Consider the following 15,061-nt stretch of genomic DNA (forward strand, 5'->3'; position numbering starts at 1 on the left):
AGGCTTGCGACTGTTGTATATCCCCTATTAAGGACGATAGCAGTGGGAGTGAAGACTCTTGTAATGACAGGGCGTCTGAGGGATTCGAATTTGTGGAGTTGGACAGCTTGGGAGATCCGGTAGTTCTGCCTGCCACACCCATCTATGAAGACCTTGGTTTTCAGGAGGATGCAAATCCCGAGAAGGATGTCGTGCAGCCGTCGGGTACACCAGTCGAAGATGATGGATTTTCGGAGGACATTAGCGACTCTCAGGATTTCAGAGCGAACGCCGAGGGATGCGCCTACGGCATAACCGCTGTTAAAAAAGCTGTAGAACATCCTAGAAACACCCGTCTATGAAGACATGGAACTTCGTGAGCAGACGGCTGCTGAGAAGGTTGTTCTGCAACAACCTGGCACAAGCGTCGAAGATGATGGGGGTTCGCAGGACATTAGCAACTCTCAAGATTTCAGAGCGGCCGTAGAGAGAGCTGTGAAAATGCGGAGGTTAGTGAGAAAACTGTTATGCACCGTCTGGTACGTACTGTTGTATTTTATTTCTCCAGCTAAATTAATGATCCATCAATCTTTCTTCTTTTACCCCCTAGGGCGGAACCCCAAAAAGAACTAAGGTCGGGGAGTCTTCTACAAAAATGGACAGCGTGAATTTTTACTGTCTATGTTGTGCAAACCAGACTGAAAGTTCCACAAGTCAAAGTGCTGATATTCCTGTGAAGCGGGCCGTTGCCTCTAAGAGAGACGCTGTTGTAAAAGAAGTTCATGCAATATCCTACGACGATTTGAAGTCTTTTAAAGGTTTCGTAGTGGCTGTGGTGCAAACGTGTGTCAAACATGACTATTACAATCTTTGTTACAGACATAAGGTGACTGATCCTCAGCAGGACGCGCACGATTGTCTGCTCGATGCATACAGAGACAGGGTAACCCGTTATATATGTAGTGCGTTAGACCCTCACAGGGTGTATAAACTGCTAAGGGTAGTTTACGGGTTGGCAGCTGAAAAGAAATATGTTCACCCTGCTATGGTTAAGATCATCACGGCGACACTCGCGGAAGCCCAACACGACCCTCATCCCGATTTAAAACTGCTGTGTATGCGGGCGGTGTGCACGGTTAATGATAGAAAGATGATAGAAAGACTCATAGAAAGACGGGTGTGTAAGCTGTATAAAAAAAATATAAGAATAAGGCCGCTGGCTCCTCGAGGACTATTTTAAATAAATAATGTCACACCTAACGGACCCTGATAGAGTGTTTTTTTAAAATGAAGTAGTAGAATGTTACACCTCGAGGTGACTAGGGTTTAAGCAGTTCTTACACCGTTTACTGTGAAAATGTAAAATATCTTCTGTTTATGATTTGTTAAGATTCACTATTTTTTTTAATAAAATGTCCTTACGCAGAACACGTGTCATTCATTGGCTGTGGTGCAGCTGTTGATATCATGCCTGGGGAGCGGTTAAGAAAACTTTATCACGATTCTGGCGGGGTGGGCGGTTAGGGAAGCGCCGAAGCTCTGTATAGAAGGGCTGTAGCTGAAAACAAGCATGTAACAAGAGCCCAGGTCAAGACGTGGCTTTCAGGAAAAGAGGCATATTCCCTCCATAAACCAGCCAGAAGACGTTTTAAGAGACGCCCAACAATTGTTAATGCACAATTAGATTATCAGTGGCAGGCTGATATCATAAGCCTTCAAGATATAGCAAAACATAACAACGGCGCCCAGTATATATTAACAGTCATAGACGTATTGTCTACGTACGCCTACGCAGCAGCGTTATACGATAAAAGTGGTACGAGTGTCACAGCCGCTTTTAAAGACATCTTCACTAGGGGCCGAATTCCTCAAAAACTACAAACAGACGCCGGCAAAGAATTCTTATTTTTAGATACAAGGGGAACCCAAAGGATAGCTAAGAACCATGGGTATAGCTACGTTATAGGGAACAGAGGTTCCTAGCTTATTCAGAGTCATCACAATGTAGTATAGAACACAATGGAAAACTATACTCTATAATTTCCTTACCCAGCCGGGCAGGGAATTTATTTAAATCAAACAATGTGAAATGCACGTTACAATATTATCACAAATATAGTATGACACAAGCCTGTGCCGTACCGAAGAGGAAAAAAGAATGAGAAAGGAGTGAAAGGGGTGTTTTTTTCAGGCAAAAAGAAAGGAGCAGAACAGGGTACTGTAGGGAATATTAGACAGTGCTAACAGTATCGCCTGGAGTAGAACATATACATTCTTACTAATAGTCACATAAATGCATATCTACTCATAGGTGTCGACGTTTCGATCCCTATTGCTCAATAAAAAGAGATCATCATCAGGACTTAGAATTAATTGTGCCTGAAAACAAAAAGCCTGTTAGGAGAAACAAAGAAAATGTACAAGTATTAAGAATGCACCTTGGAGTATTTCTCGCATGTTTACAGTCTTTGTAACACATCCGGAATCGCATTTGTGTGATTTGTGAAGGGTGAGTGTGATAAGAGCAACACAATAAGTACTGTTATGACATCATTCGGAATCGCAGTGACATGCGTGGTACGCTGCTATATGGACTGTGTATTGGTGGTGAATGGCTTAACCAGTGATGGAGTGCCAAGGTGGGCTTCAAGGTGAAAATGACAGTCAGATAACCTTGTGAACGCCAAACCTATCTACTGATGGGAAGGTTAAACAAGGGGGACAATGGGAAAATTGAATCCCACTCCTACCTCTGTTGTTGAGGTATTGTCTTGTGCAGGAATTCTTGGTAGCACCTCTCAAAGGTGAGTTTTACGTGGATATTTAGCGCTTGGTCAGACTAGGAAAAGACGACTTAAAGTCAGATGTGTCTTTTTCTACTTCTATGAATTAACATTGGTAATAAAATGAGCATGAAACAAACCAAAGGCTGCCAGAACAATGCGTGGTTCCACCTGAATCGGGGGTTTTAATTGGATGTAACCACGGAAACCATGTTCCGCTCGGTTCCGCACTGCAAATAATTAAAAAGCAAGAACCATAATGAGCCACAGGGAGGTAATCGTTCTAACGCGAGGATCAAGGGCGGTGTGAGGAAGTACCTTGGCTCCTTATTCTGTAAGGAGTGTGCAGGTTGGGCTTCAATGGCTGTTGGCGTGGTTCAGTGGCCACGCACGCTTGACTCCATCAATGGGGAGTTCGGGCGCTAAAAAGTAAAACACGGGTCAATGCGCGTCATGGAGACACACCACCTAACTGGAGGGATTCAAGAGTTTACTTACCGGGTCGATGATACGACTCGCGTCTCTGCTGGATCCTCGATCGGCAGACCAGTGACTTCCTGCGTGTCCCGGAGGGATGTTTAGTGAGCGCGTGAGTAGGTCACGTGACTGTGGCTATGGGCACCATCTTAGAGTGGTGAATTATGATGAAGCAGCGATGGCCGCCATCTTGGGTTGGGTATCTGGAATCAGAGGTCGGGAGCGCTACTTGGGAAGTGGAGGGTGCTCAAATTTACCGATGATAGTGATGTGATAAAACCAGTGGATGTGAATGGTGACAAATTAATGTGGAATTTATACTCTGGAAACAGACTTAAAAAACGTCCCATTCGTCTATATCAATGGTCACAATCTCTCTGGAATCCCTCGCAGTTATTCCAGAAATGTTCACAGTCAACATTTGGATGCTCACATCAGTTCAGTGGTGGTATAGTTCATTTAAAGAAGTGTAGTCCAATCCTCGCTCCGATTCAGACCTGTATGAATCGTGTTAAACTGTATAATAGATTTTAATTCCTCCCGGTTCAAAAGTTGCTGCAGACTGCCACCTCTCTGTGGCAGTTTGATGGATTTCAGGATAGTCCATTTTAGGTCATCTGCCGTGTGATTCATACTGGCATAGTGTTCTACCAAAGGGGCATTCAGGGTCCCGCATCTTATGCGGCTCCGGTGCTGGCTGATCCTCGTTTTTATTTTTTGGGTTGTCTGCCCCACATACATAAGGGGGCAGGGGCAAAGAACCGCATAAATCACGTTACATGTGTTACAATTTGTGAAGTCCCTCATGTGACTAGTGATATTATTGTGACTGAAAGTGCACCCCTCAAGTGTCAAATCACATACCACACATTGTCCACATTTAACATGCCCTCTCAGTACTGGTAGCCCCCAAGCAGATTCAATTGTGTTATTGGGCGGAGGTGCAGGTAAAGCTGCCCGAACCAGGTGGTCTCTTATATTTTTACTCTTTTTGAAAGCAAATAGGGGTTTATCCAGTGTTAGTTGGCCTGAGTTCAGGGTTGGCCAATGTCGCAAGATAGTTTTGCGAATTTTGTTGGAAATTGGGGAGAACGTTTTAACACACGCAATCCTTTCTGACCTCTCTCTGATTTTTGGTTCCAACAGTACCTCTCGGGGACAGTACCACGCTCTTTTTGAGGCATTCCTGACTAGTCTGTTCGGGTATCCTTGCGCCTTAAGTTTCAAGCATAGGACCCCTGCCTCCTTGAAGTAATCAGTTTTCAATGAACAGTTCCGCCTGATGCGCAGGAATTGTGAATAGGGGAGTGAGTCTTTTAATGCTTTGGGATGATTACTGTCATATCTGAGTAAGGTATTGCGTTCGGTTGGCTTCCTATAGAGGCGAGTTAGTAATTCGCCTGCCTCATGCTAGATTGTTAAGTCCAGGAATGGTATCTCTGTTTTATGTGGGGAGAGAGTGAATTGCAGATTATCGCAATTATTGTTCAGCCAGTGTAGAAACGAGTTTAGCAATCTTTCATCCGAGTTCCAAATCAGAAAAATATCGTCTATGTATCTTCGCCATATGCCAATGCTGGCTCTGAATGGATTCGCATCTGATAGAATTGTGCCCGTCTCCAATGCATCCATATACAGAATGGCTAGATGGGGAGCGAAAATCGCTCCCATTGACGTGCCTTTGATCTGCTGAAAAAATGTGCCATCAAAGACAAAAAAGTTTTTTGTAAGACAGAGTTCCAGTAGTTGTAATATGAACAATGTCGGGACTCTGTGGGGCCGTGGTCTGGAATCTAGAATTTTTTCAATGACAAGTAGAGCCGCTCCCTGGGGTATATTGGTGTAGAGCGACTCTACATCAAGTGTACAGAGTGTCTGATTACTGGGGTCAAAGGGGTAGTGTTCAACAAGGTTGATCATTTCCATGCTGTCACGGACATAACAGCAAGTTGAAGGCACAAAGTCCTTAATGAAGAAATCCACATAAGAACCTAGTGGTTCCAAAATTGATCCACAGGCCGAAACGTTAGGACGCCCGGGTGGATTTTCAGTGCTCTTGTGGACTTTTGGAAGAGTATAAATGACTGGGAGTCGGGGGCACTTGACATTGAGAAAGTTATACTCTTTTTTGCTAAGAAATCCCTCATTCATGGCATCAGAGGTGACCTTTTTGATCAGTGTTTGGATCTCAGTGGTTGGATTACGACCGAGTCTCAAGTAGTGTTCCCTGTTGTTCAACTGACGGTTGATTTCGTCTTTATAAGAGTCAACATTTTGGAGAACGATACCCCCGCCCTTATCCGCACTCTTAATGATTATGTCAGTGTTGGATTTTAGTGAGTCTATTGCATCTTTCTCAGTTCTGGGGATATTATAAGGGATGAATAATCTCTTCTTTTCTAATATGTCAAGGTCCTTGAGAATGAGTTTCTCAAAAGTGATGACTTCTGGCGGAATCATACTTGCCGTAGGTAAAAAGGTGGATGGGGGGCAGAAGGGTGTAATGCGATTAGGTTCTGGCGTGGGGTGTAGTTGAAAGAATGCTTTCAATCGGACGAGTCTAAAAAATCTAAGTAACTCTGTCTGTAAGTCCATATAATTTGGACGCACCGTGGGGACAAAGGAAAGCCCTTTCTTTAAAAGTTCCAATTCAGAATGCTGTAGGATATGATTAGATAAGTTGAAAATTGGTAAGACTTCACTCATGTTATGAGTCGTTGGTGTTACCATTGGTAAAAATTGTTGCGGGTCTTCCGCTCTCCTGGAGCGTTGAACCATCTCCGAGGTTTCTTGGCCCTCCCTCTCTGTGGGGTGCCTGGCTGGCCTCTGGATAAAAAAATGTTGTTGCCTTGTGCCCCACCTCCTCTTCTTGAGTTACTTCCTCCCTCTCCTGGGTCTGAATTCTCTGATGAATCCTCTGAGGTATCAGAGAAACCCACAATGTTTTGTCGCTTATTAAAGCGACCCCAGGGCCTGGTCTGTGGATTAAAATAAGGTCTGTTAGTGTAAAAATCTTTGTTAAGATAGGGGTAAGTGGTCTCGGCACTATAGTTTTTTATGTCCTTTTTGATTTTATTAGCTTTTTTATTCTGTTCAATCTGATGAAACTCGGCCACTGTTTTATCCACTTGTTCCAGTAATTTTTTACACTCAGATGTGGGGTCAGTGTCGTTAATTTGTTTGAGGAGGTCGGCAATTTCTATCTCCAGTGCTTTTAACGATTCTGTTGCGATATCAATACCTAAAGCAAGCCACTGCCTGGAACACGTGGTGCCAATATAGCTAAAGTTTGTAATGTATTTGGGATTATCTGTGAAGATGCCAGGGATATTACGCACCTGTAGGCCAAGTGGGATTACTCCTGATTTTAGATAATCTGTTAACATAAGTATCATCAACTGAAGTCGAACCTGTTTTTTCTTTAACTTTTCTAGTTGCTCTGGTAAACTGGAGATTGGAGTTGTAGGGACGTCTGGAGTTTCCGATAATAATGATGGTAAAGTGCATAAGTGTTTAATGTGATCAACAGTGTACAAAGGGGCATGGTCTGACATCTCCTAAGGTAAGAGAAGTTAGGCTTAAGAAAAAGGTTTCTTAGAAAATATAGCAGTGTGCGTACAGTCGCACTAGGAAGGTCACCCTCGACGACGAGGAATTTGAGTTTCAAAACAAACCCTGCAATCCTGGTGATTGCGCTTCAGTATTTTTAGATACAAGGGGAACCCAAAGGATAGCTAAGAACCATGGGTATAGCTACGTTATAGGGAACAGAGGTTCCTAGCTTATTCAGGGTCATCACAATGTAGTATAGAACACAATGGAAAACTATACTCTATAATTTCCTTACCCAGCCGGGCAGGGAATTTATTTAAATCAAACAATGTGAAATGCACGTTACAATATTATCACAAATATAGTATGACACAAGCCTGTGCCGTACCGAAGAGGAAAAAAGAATGAGAAAGGAGTGAAAGGGGTGTTTTTTTCAGGCAAAAAGAAAGGAGCAGAACAGGGTACTGTAGGGAATATTAGACAGTGCTAACAGTATCGCCTGGAGTAGAACATATACATTCTTACTAATAGTCACATAAATGCATATCTACTCATAGGTGTCGACGTTTCGATCCCTATTGCTCAATAAAAAGAGATCATCATCAGGACTTAGAATTAATTATGCCTGAAAACAAAAAGCCTGTTAGGAGAAACATAGAAAATGTACAAGTATTAAGAATGCACCTTGGAGTATTTCTCGCATGTTTACAGTCTTTGTAACACATCCGGAATCGCATTTGTGTGATTTGTGAAGGGTGAGTGTGATAAGAGCAACACAATAAGTACTGTTATGACATCATTCGGAATCGCAGTGACATGCGTGGTACGCTGCTATATGGACTGTGTATTGGTGGTGAATGGCTTAACCAGTGATGGAGTGCCAAGGTGGGCTTCAAGGTGAAAATGACAGTCAGATAACCTTGTGAACGCCAAACCTATCTACTGATGGGAAGGTTAAACAAGGGGGACAATGGGAAAATTGAATCCCACTCCTACCTCTGTTGTTGAGGTATTGCCTTGTGCAGGAATTCTTGGTAGCACCTCTCAAAGGTGAGTTTTACGTGGATATTTAGCGCTTGGTCAGACTAGGAAAAGACGACTTAAAGTCAGATGTGTCTTTTTCTACTTCTATGAATTAACATTGGTAATAAAATGAGCATGAAACATACCAAAGGCTGCCAGAACAATGCGTGGAAATTATAGAGTATAGTTTTCCATTGTGTTCTATACTACATTGTGATGACTCTGAATAAGCAAGGCAAAGAATTCTTAAACAAGACATTTCAGAAATTATTAAACCATCATGGTGTTCAACATTTTGTGACACACAAGGAGGTAAAAGCTGCTGTTGTAGAACGGTTTAACAGAACTTTAAAGTCTAAGATGTGGAGGTACTTTACGGCCAGCAACACCTACAGATACATGGATGTTCTTACGGCTTTTTTAGATGTATATAATGCCAGTTATCATCGGACCATCAAAACAGCCTCCGCAGAGGTGACTCCTAGTAATGTTTTAACTGTATGGAGAATGGTGTAAGGGCGCAATTTTTCTACAAAGGTCAAGAAGCCTATTTTTAAAAAATGAGAGCACGTCAGGATTTCAGAATTGAAAGGTGTCTTCATGAAGGGCTACCAGCAGATATTTAGCGATGAGATATTTGTAGTGGAAAGTGTGGATCTCAAAGAGGGCCTGTATATTTATAGGTTAAAGGACTACGCTGGGGAAGAGGTATCGGGTATCTTCTACAAGGAAGAGCTACAATCGGTACCTGATGATCCGAACCGTGTGTATAGGGTTGAAAAGGTTCTGAAAAGGCGGGGTCGAGGGGTTAACAGTCAGGCATATGTCAAATGGAGGGGCTGGCCTGAGAAATTTAACAGTTGTGTGTTGGCCAGCTCTCTGAAGGGGGTGTGAGCTAAGGCCCTGTTGCAAGCAGCTGAGAATATGGAGACAAAGCCATTTTATATCACCTTGCTATCCAACTCTTCTAAGGTCATGGTCCCCGACAACCAGATTTCTAACTACATCGTGAAATTGGCAAAGCCGGTGGACCTGAAAGGGGATTGGGAGGTGGCCCTAACAGAAATACAATACCCTAGAACCTGGAATACCTTAACATCGAGCGAAGCAAAGTTTTTCATAAAGCGTGAGAACAATGTGAACATGCACTCCGGCATCCCATTTGGCTACTACCCATCAGTTGCAAGTGTTGTCGACGCCATCAACAAATCAATAGCCGCCCTCGAAGGATATGCGAATATTCAGGTGACGCTAGATCACGTCAGAAGGAAGGTGTTTCTTAAAGCCCCGACTCGAGGCACGTCGTTTAACTGCTCCGATAAATTAAAAAGGGTTTTAGGCACAGTGATGAATGCGCTTCGAAAGGCCTGGCGGAACAGGATCAATCTTGTCCCGATATTAACGGAGGGTTCTATACGCTCTATGTATATAGCGATATAGTAGAGGCCCAGAGGATCGGCGATAGCCACTCGCCGCTGTTAAGATGGGTCCAGGTACAAGGTGAAAATAATGGGATGGTCAATATCCAGTTTCATAAACCCGACTACGTCGCAGTTTCTAAAAATCATTTTGACACTATTTCAAATATGATCTACGATGATCAGCCTGAGCCGGTTGGGTTTAAATATGGGAAAGTTATTGTCAAGCTTCATTTAAGACCGAGACGCGGCAGCAGCTATTAAGCAGGCATCATGGTTGTCGTGAAAACATACGGTGACCCTTCTATGTACCGGGACTATTACAGAAACCAAGCCGGCTATGGAGGGCAGCCGTACTTTCAAGGATCACCGGTTATGTACGGGGCTGGTTTAGGGGTATTCTTCAGGAGTCTGTTTAGAAGAGCGATGCCATTCCTGAGAAGAGGCTATGAAATTGCAAAACCGCATATTAAGACGGCAGCTACGAGCATTGCCGGGGATGTGGTGGGGTCTGTTACTTCGGCAGTTGCAGAGCGCATGAACAAGCAGCTGCAAGAAGGATCAGGGCTGGTGTACTCAACGCGTGCGCGTGTTAAAAGGAAGTATCGCGCTTCGAGCAGCAGGGGCCCCCCGGCCCCCCATAAAAAAAGAAGGAGTTCTTCAAAACGCACTCAGAAAAGAAGAGCTCCAAGACGGAAGAGAGCTGTGAAGAAGAAGCGAAACGTCTCTAAAGTGAATATTTTTTAAAAAGCCTTGTAAACTAAACCATGGCCTTTGTACATTGCGCATCTGGCGAGTGCGCCAAATCCGAGTTAGACTTGTTCACTCTAAAACCAACGCAGACAAGCATCGACAACAGCTTCCTCATGGAGGTATCGCCTTTAGCCGCATTGACGCCTCTGGCACCTATAGAGTTTTATGTGTCAGGGTCCATGGATATGTATCTGGATCTCAACAACACGTTGCTGCATCTCGTCTGTAAAATCACGAAAGCGGATGAGTCCGACATCGCAGCAGCCGCTAAAGTGGCTACGATTGCTTATCCCATAGCTGCAATGTTTAATCAGGTGGACATCACCCTGGGCGATCTGCTCATCACGCAGAACGACAACATGTACGCCTACAGAGCCTACCTCGAGAGTATTCTAAATTACAGCAGCGACGCCCTTGACACCCAGCTTTCAATGGGTCTCTTCTACAGGGATACACATGCCCAGTTTGAAATCACAGCTCTGGACGGCCCCAATAAGAGTTTTGTAAAAAGAGCGGGGATGGCAGCAGGCAGTCGTAACTTTGACCTTCTGGGACGCATACATTCAGACCTATTCTTCCAAGAGAAACTGCTCATCAACGGAATTGATCTGAAGATCAAGCTCACCCGTAACAAGGACTCATTCTGCCTCATCAACAGGGATGCCGAACAGTACAAACTGGACATACTGGCAGCAAGTCTGTTTGTAAAGAGAGTGAAAGTATCTCCGAGTGTCAGGCTAGCGCACACCAACGCTTTACAAATATCAAACGCCAAGTACGCTGTGGAAAGAGTAGCTCTGAAGGTATTCAGTATCCCAGCAGGTACCCGCTTAACACAGCAGTAGAACCTATTTCTTGGGCAACTACCCAAACTCATCATTATCCGTTTTGTGGACAATACAGCCTTTAGCGGTACCTATGCCTCAAACCCCTTCAATTTTAAACACTACGGCATCAACTACGCCGCGTTGGTCCATGAGGGCAATGTGATTCCCGCGAAACCCTACACTTTCAGTTTTGTAACCTCCAAGTACGTCAGGGAATATCAGGGGTTGGTTTCGATAACAGGGAAGCACCAGAGGGACTGCGGCGTAGCCGTGTCACGCGAAGGCTATGGAGCTGGATACACGCTGTTCGCATTCGACCTGACCCCCGACATGGAAGACGGCGATCACTACAACCTGGTCAAAAACGGAAATCTAAAAGCTGAAATACGATTCAGTAATCCTCTACCTACGATTGTGAACATGGTCGTATTCTCGGTATTCGACAGCATCATCCAGATCGATCACGCCAGACAGATTTTGTTTGACTATCTTTAAAACATTGGCAAAATGGACACTGTGCAGATACGTGACGTCTTAAGCAGGCATAAACACGCTAGGAAATACTTTTTAGGTGTTTTCCCTAGCGATGGGTTACCGTCTGAAATAGGGGCAGAAAGACCCCGCACCCTAGTCTTTAACACTGATCCTCACTACAAGGGTGGAACACATTGGGCTGCCTTGTTTATAGAGAATGATCAGGTTATAGTGTTTGACAGTACAGCAGAGTTCCCAGAACACCGTCTATATACACAACCCATAATCAAGTTTGTAAAAATAGTTGCAGAGCAAGTGGTGTATAATAAGGTGCGGGTACAGGATTCTGTAGCCATGACATGCGGGGAACACTGTATTTATTTTATCAGTAAAATGTCAGAGGGTGTTTCGTTTAGAAATTTCTTAAATTTATATTCGAGGGACCTTGTTAACAACGACAGTATAGTTGTGAAATATGAAAAAGAAAACACAAGGGTATCGGTCAGACTTGTGAAAACCGAATATGTTGCATGTCAAAATTGTAAGAGCTTATAACTAATGTTTTTAATGATGAACGTCTAAAAATAAATGACAATATTTTCTTTTAAAAATCAGGCATTCAGTCTTTGTATTTTTATTGCTTATACATGCACCATAATTTAGAAACAAAAAGTTTTTAAAAATAGGAGTGGGAGACGGTATGGAAAGTTAAAAAAGTGTTTATTACAAACAGGACTGTAGGTTGAACATTACAATGACAAACTCTGGCGAATAAACATATGAAGAAAAATCAGACACGCTTATACACATAAACTGTACATTTTTAGTTAAAAACCATTAAGGCTGAATCCAAGTATGGGTTTTGGACAAATGTCTTGTTCGCCGTACAGTCTGCACCATGGGGGTACTCCACGAGGGGGATTCAGAAAAGGGAGTGGTGATGGACAGAGTATCTGAATTTAGCAGAACACTCGTACCCAGTCAACAGATCAGGGCTTGATCCATCACCGTTTTTTAGCTCACTGCACCATCCCAGCTCAGAACCTGGCTATATGCAAATTAGTCTGTCCCTGGCCCAGTGCATCATGGGAACAGGGCAGACCAAACTACCAAGCCAATTCTTTTACTGGAAAGGAAACAAGCTTCCGGGGACCGGTTTCTGGCATTACAGCCGTCTTCGGCCCGGCTTGCTTGAATCCTGATGGTGCAGTGAGCAAGGGACTCATGTCTGAGCATACCCTTCCACGCTTATGGTGGACAAAACGATTCAGAAAAGGGGGTGGTGATGGACAGAGTATCTAAATTAAGCAGAACACTCGTACCCAGTCAACAGATCAGGGTTTGATCCATCACCGTTTTTTAGCTCACTGCACCATCCCAGCTCAGAACCTGGCTACATGCAAATTAGTCTGTCCCTGGCCCAGTGCATCATGGGAACAGGGCAGACCAAACTACCAAGCCAATTCTTTTACTGGAAAGGAACCAAGCTTCCGGGGACCAGTTTCTGGCATTACAGCAGTCCTCGGCCCGGCTTGCTTGAATCCTGATGGTGCAGTGAGCAAGGGACTCATGTCTGAGCATACCCTTCCACGCTTATGGTGTTCAAAACGATTCAGAAAAGGGGGTGGTGATGGACAGAGTATCTGAATTAAGCAGAACACTCGTACCCAGTCAACAGATCAGGGCTTGATCCATCACCGTTTTTTAGCTCACTGCACCATCCCAGCTCAGAACCTGGCTACATGCAAATTAGTCTGTCCCTGGCCCAGTTCATCATGGGAACAGGGCAGACCAAACTACCAAGCCAATTCTTTTACTGGAAAGGAAACAAGCTTCCGGGGACCGGTTTCTGGCATTACAGCCGTCTTCGGCCCGGCTTGCTTGAATCCTGATGGTGCAGTGAGCAAGGGACTCATGTCTGAGCATACCCTTCCACGCTTATGGTGGACAAAACGATTCAGAAAAGGGGGTGGTGATGGACAGAGTATCTGAATTAAGCAGAACACTCGTACCCAGTCAACAGATCAGGGCTTGATCCATCACCGTTTTTTAGCTCACTGCACCATCCCAGTTCAGAACCTGGCTACATGCAAATTAGTCTGTCCCTGGCCCAGTGCATCATGGGAACAGGGCAGACCAAACTACCAAGCCAATTCTTTTACTGGAAAGGAAACAAGCTTCCGGGGACCGGTTTCTGGCATTACAGCCGTCTTCGGCCCGGCTTGCTTGAATCCTGATGGTGCAGTGAGCAAGGGACTCATGTCTGAGCATACCCTTCCACGCTTATGGTGGACAAAACGATTCAGAAAAGGGGGTGGTGATGGACAGAGTATCTAAATTAAGCAGAACACTCATACCCAGTCAACAGATCAGGGCTTGATCCATCACCGTTTTTTAGCTCACTGCACCATCCCAGCTCAGAACCTGGCTACATGCAAATTAGTCTGTCCCTGGCCCAGTGCATCATGGGAGCAGGGCACGAGGGGGATAGCAGCAGCGGTGCGTCCGAGCCTGCAGGCGATGGAGGGAGGGGTGTCTTTAAATGTTCAAGCAGACGCCGGTGCTCGTTATTGCCCACCAGCGTGGATGGGATGTTGAGTTCCGCAGCGGCTCGTAGAAACTGCTCCCAGCAGCGTGGGGTATTTTGAGGCATCAGGATTCTGGGGTGTGTGAGACCTTTGACTAGATCATACATGTGCGAACCTGCAATCGGCTGGCCCATGTAGAGAAATTCTCCTCGATCATTCCAGGATGTTAGGTCTTTAGAAGCGGCTAGTTTACTCATCAACATTTGCGCTGCCCCTCGATGCCTTTGACTTATATTTTGTAAGAGGTCGTCCACAAAGGTATCTGAGGGAGGCTCAGAGTTCGGCGGTTCTTGTAGGGCTTGAGGGGCATTCGTAGGGGCTGCTGGCTGCTCAGAGTCCTGGCTGTATAGAGTTAGATTGTTTTTCTCGGTATTCCACTGTTTGTAGTAGCTTAAAAAGTTTTTAAGACTGCTGGTGTAAAGGTTGGCCTTGTCGTAGGTGTTTAGATCAGTCCTATTCAATATAGCCTTAATTTCAGCATCCAACCGTAGAGCCTCATTTCTGCGTATATCCCATACATTGTCCGCGGAAGAGCCCAGCTGTTCCATTTGTTGTTTAGGAACCAAATACATTTTTACGGCATGCTCCATCAGCCTGTCGGGAGGAGGCTTGGGATTACCGGTATAGCTATATGCAGCAAAGCGCCTATAAACCCCCCAGACTGTTTCACCAGCTTCTTCTTGGTAATGAGTGAGGCCCTTTTATTACTGAGCTTCTTGATAAGAGCCTTCTTCTTCTTCAGAACCTGTAATTGACCCCGTGATATAGGAACGTTGCCTTTTATGGTATTTAGGGCTATTTCTGCAATGGCAGACACTAAGTCATCAGAAGCAGTGCACAGGATGGACTTTCTGTGTTGGGGACTTGCGGTAACAATCATTTTCAGGAGACCGAAACTACGGCGTAGACGGTCCGACATGGTCAACACCTTGTATTATAAAGTCCTGGCTGTAAATGTCTCTAAAGTTCATCAAACCTGCTTTTTATGGACCTGTTCTTGACCCTTGGCGTGTAATCTACGGGTAGCTCGGGGGGGAAAATACCAGCCCTCAATCTATAGTCTTCTAAAGTTTCATTTTTTAAGTCTACCAGTAGGTAACCATGGGGTTTTGCTGTCGCGTCGTTAAAGGCTTCCATGAAGAAGTGAGTGTTTCCGGGGTACATCTGTTTAGCTGTGATGGATATTT

General features: G+C 44.6%; 1 protein-coding gene across 1 annotated transcript; it reads left to right on the plus strand.

Annotated features, from left to right (window-relative positions):
- The first annotated feature begins 9,999 nt into the window (after positions 1-9,999).
- Positions 10,000-14,642, plus strand: LOC147748887 (uncharacterized protein F54H12.2-like). Its single transcript, XM_086928743.1, has 2 exons — positions 10,000-10,681; positions 14,617-14,642. The coding sequence occupies exons 1-2, from the start codon at positions 10,000-10,002 to the stop codon at positions 14,640-14,642; spliced, it is 708 nt and encodes a 235-aa protein (XP_086784869.1).
- Positions 14,643-15,061: the final 419 nt, after the last annotated feature.

The sequence above is a fragment of the Lissotriton vulgaris genome, chromosome 1_1 (assembly GCF_964263255.1).
Source record: "Lissotriton vulgaris chromosome 1_1, aLisVul1.2, whole genome shotgun sequence".
Classification (NCBI taxonomy): Eukaryota; Metazoa; Chordata; class Amphibia; order Caudata; family Salamandridae; genus Lissotriton; species Lissotriton vulgaris.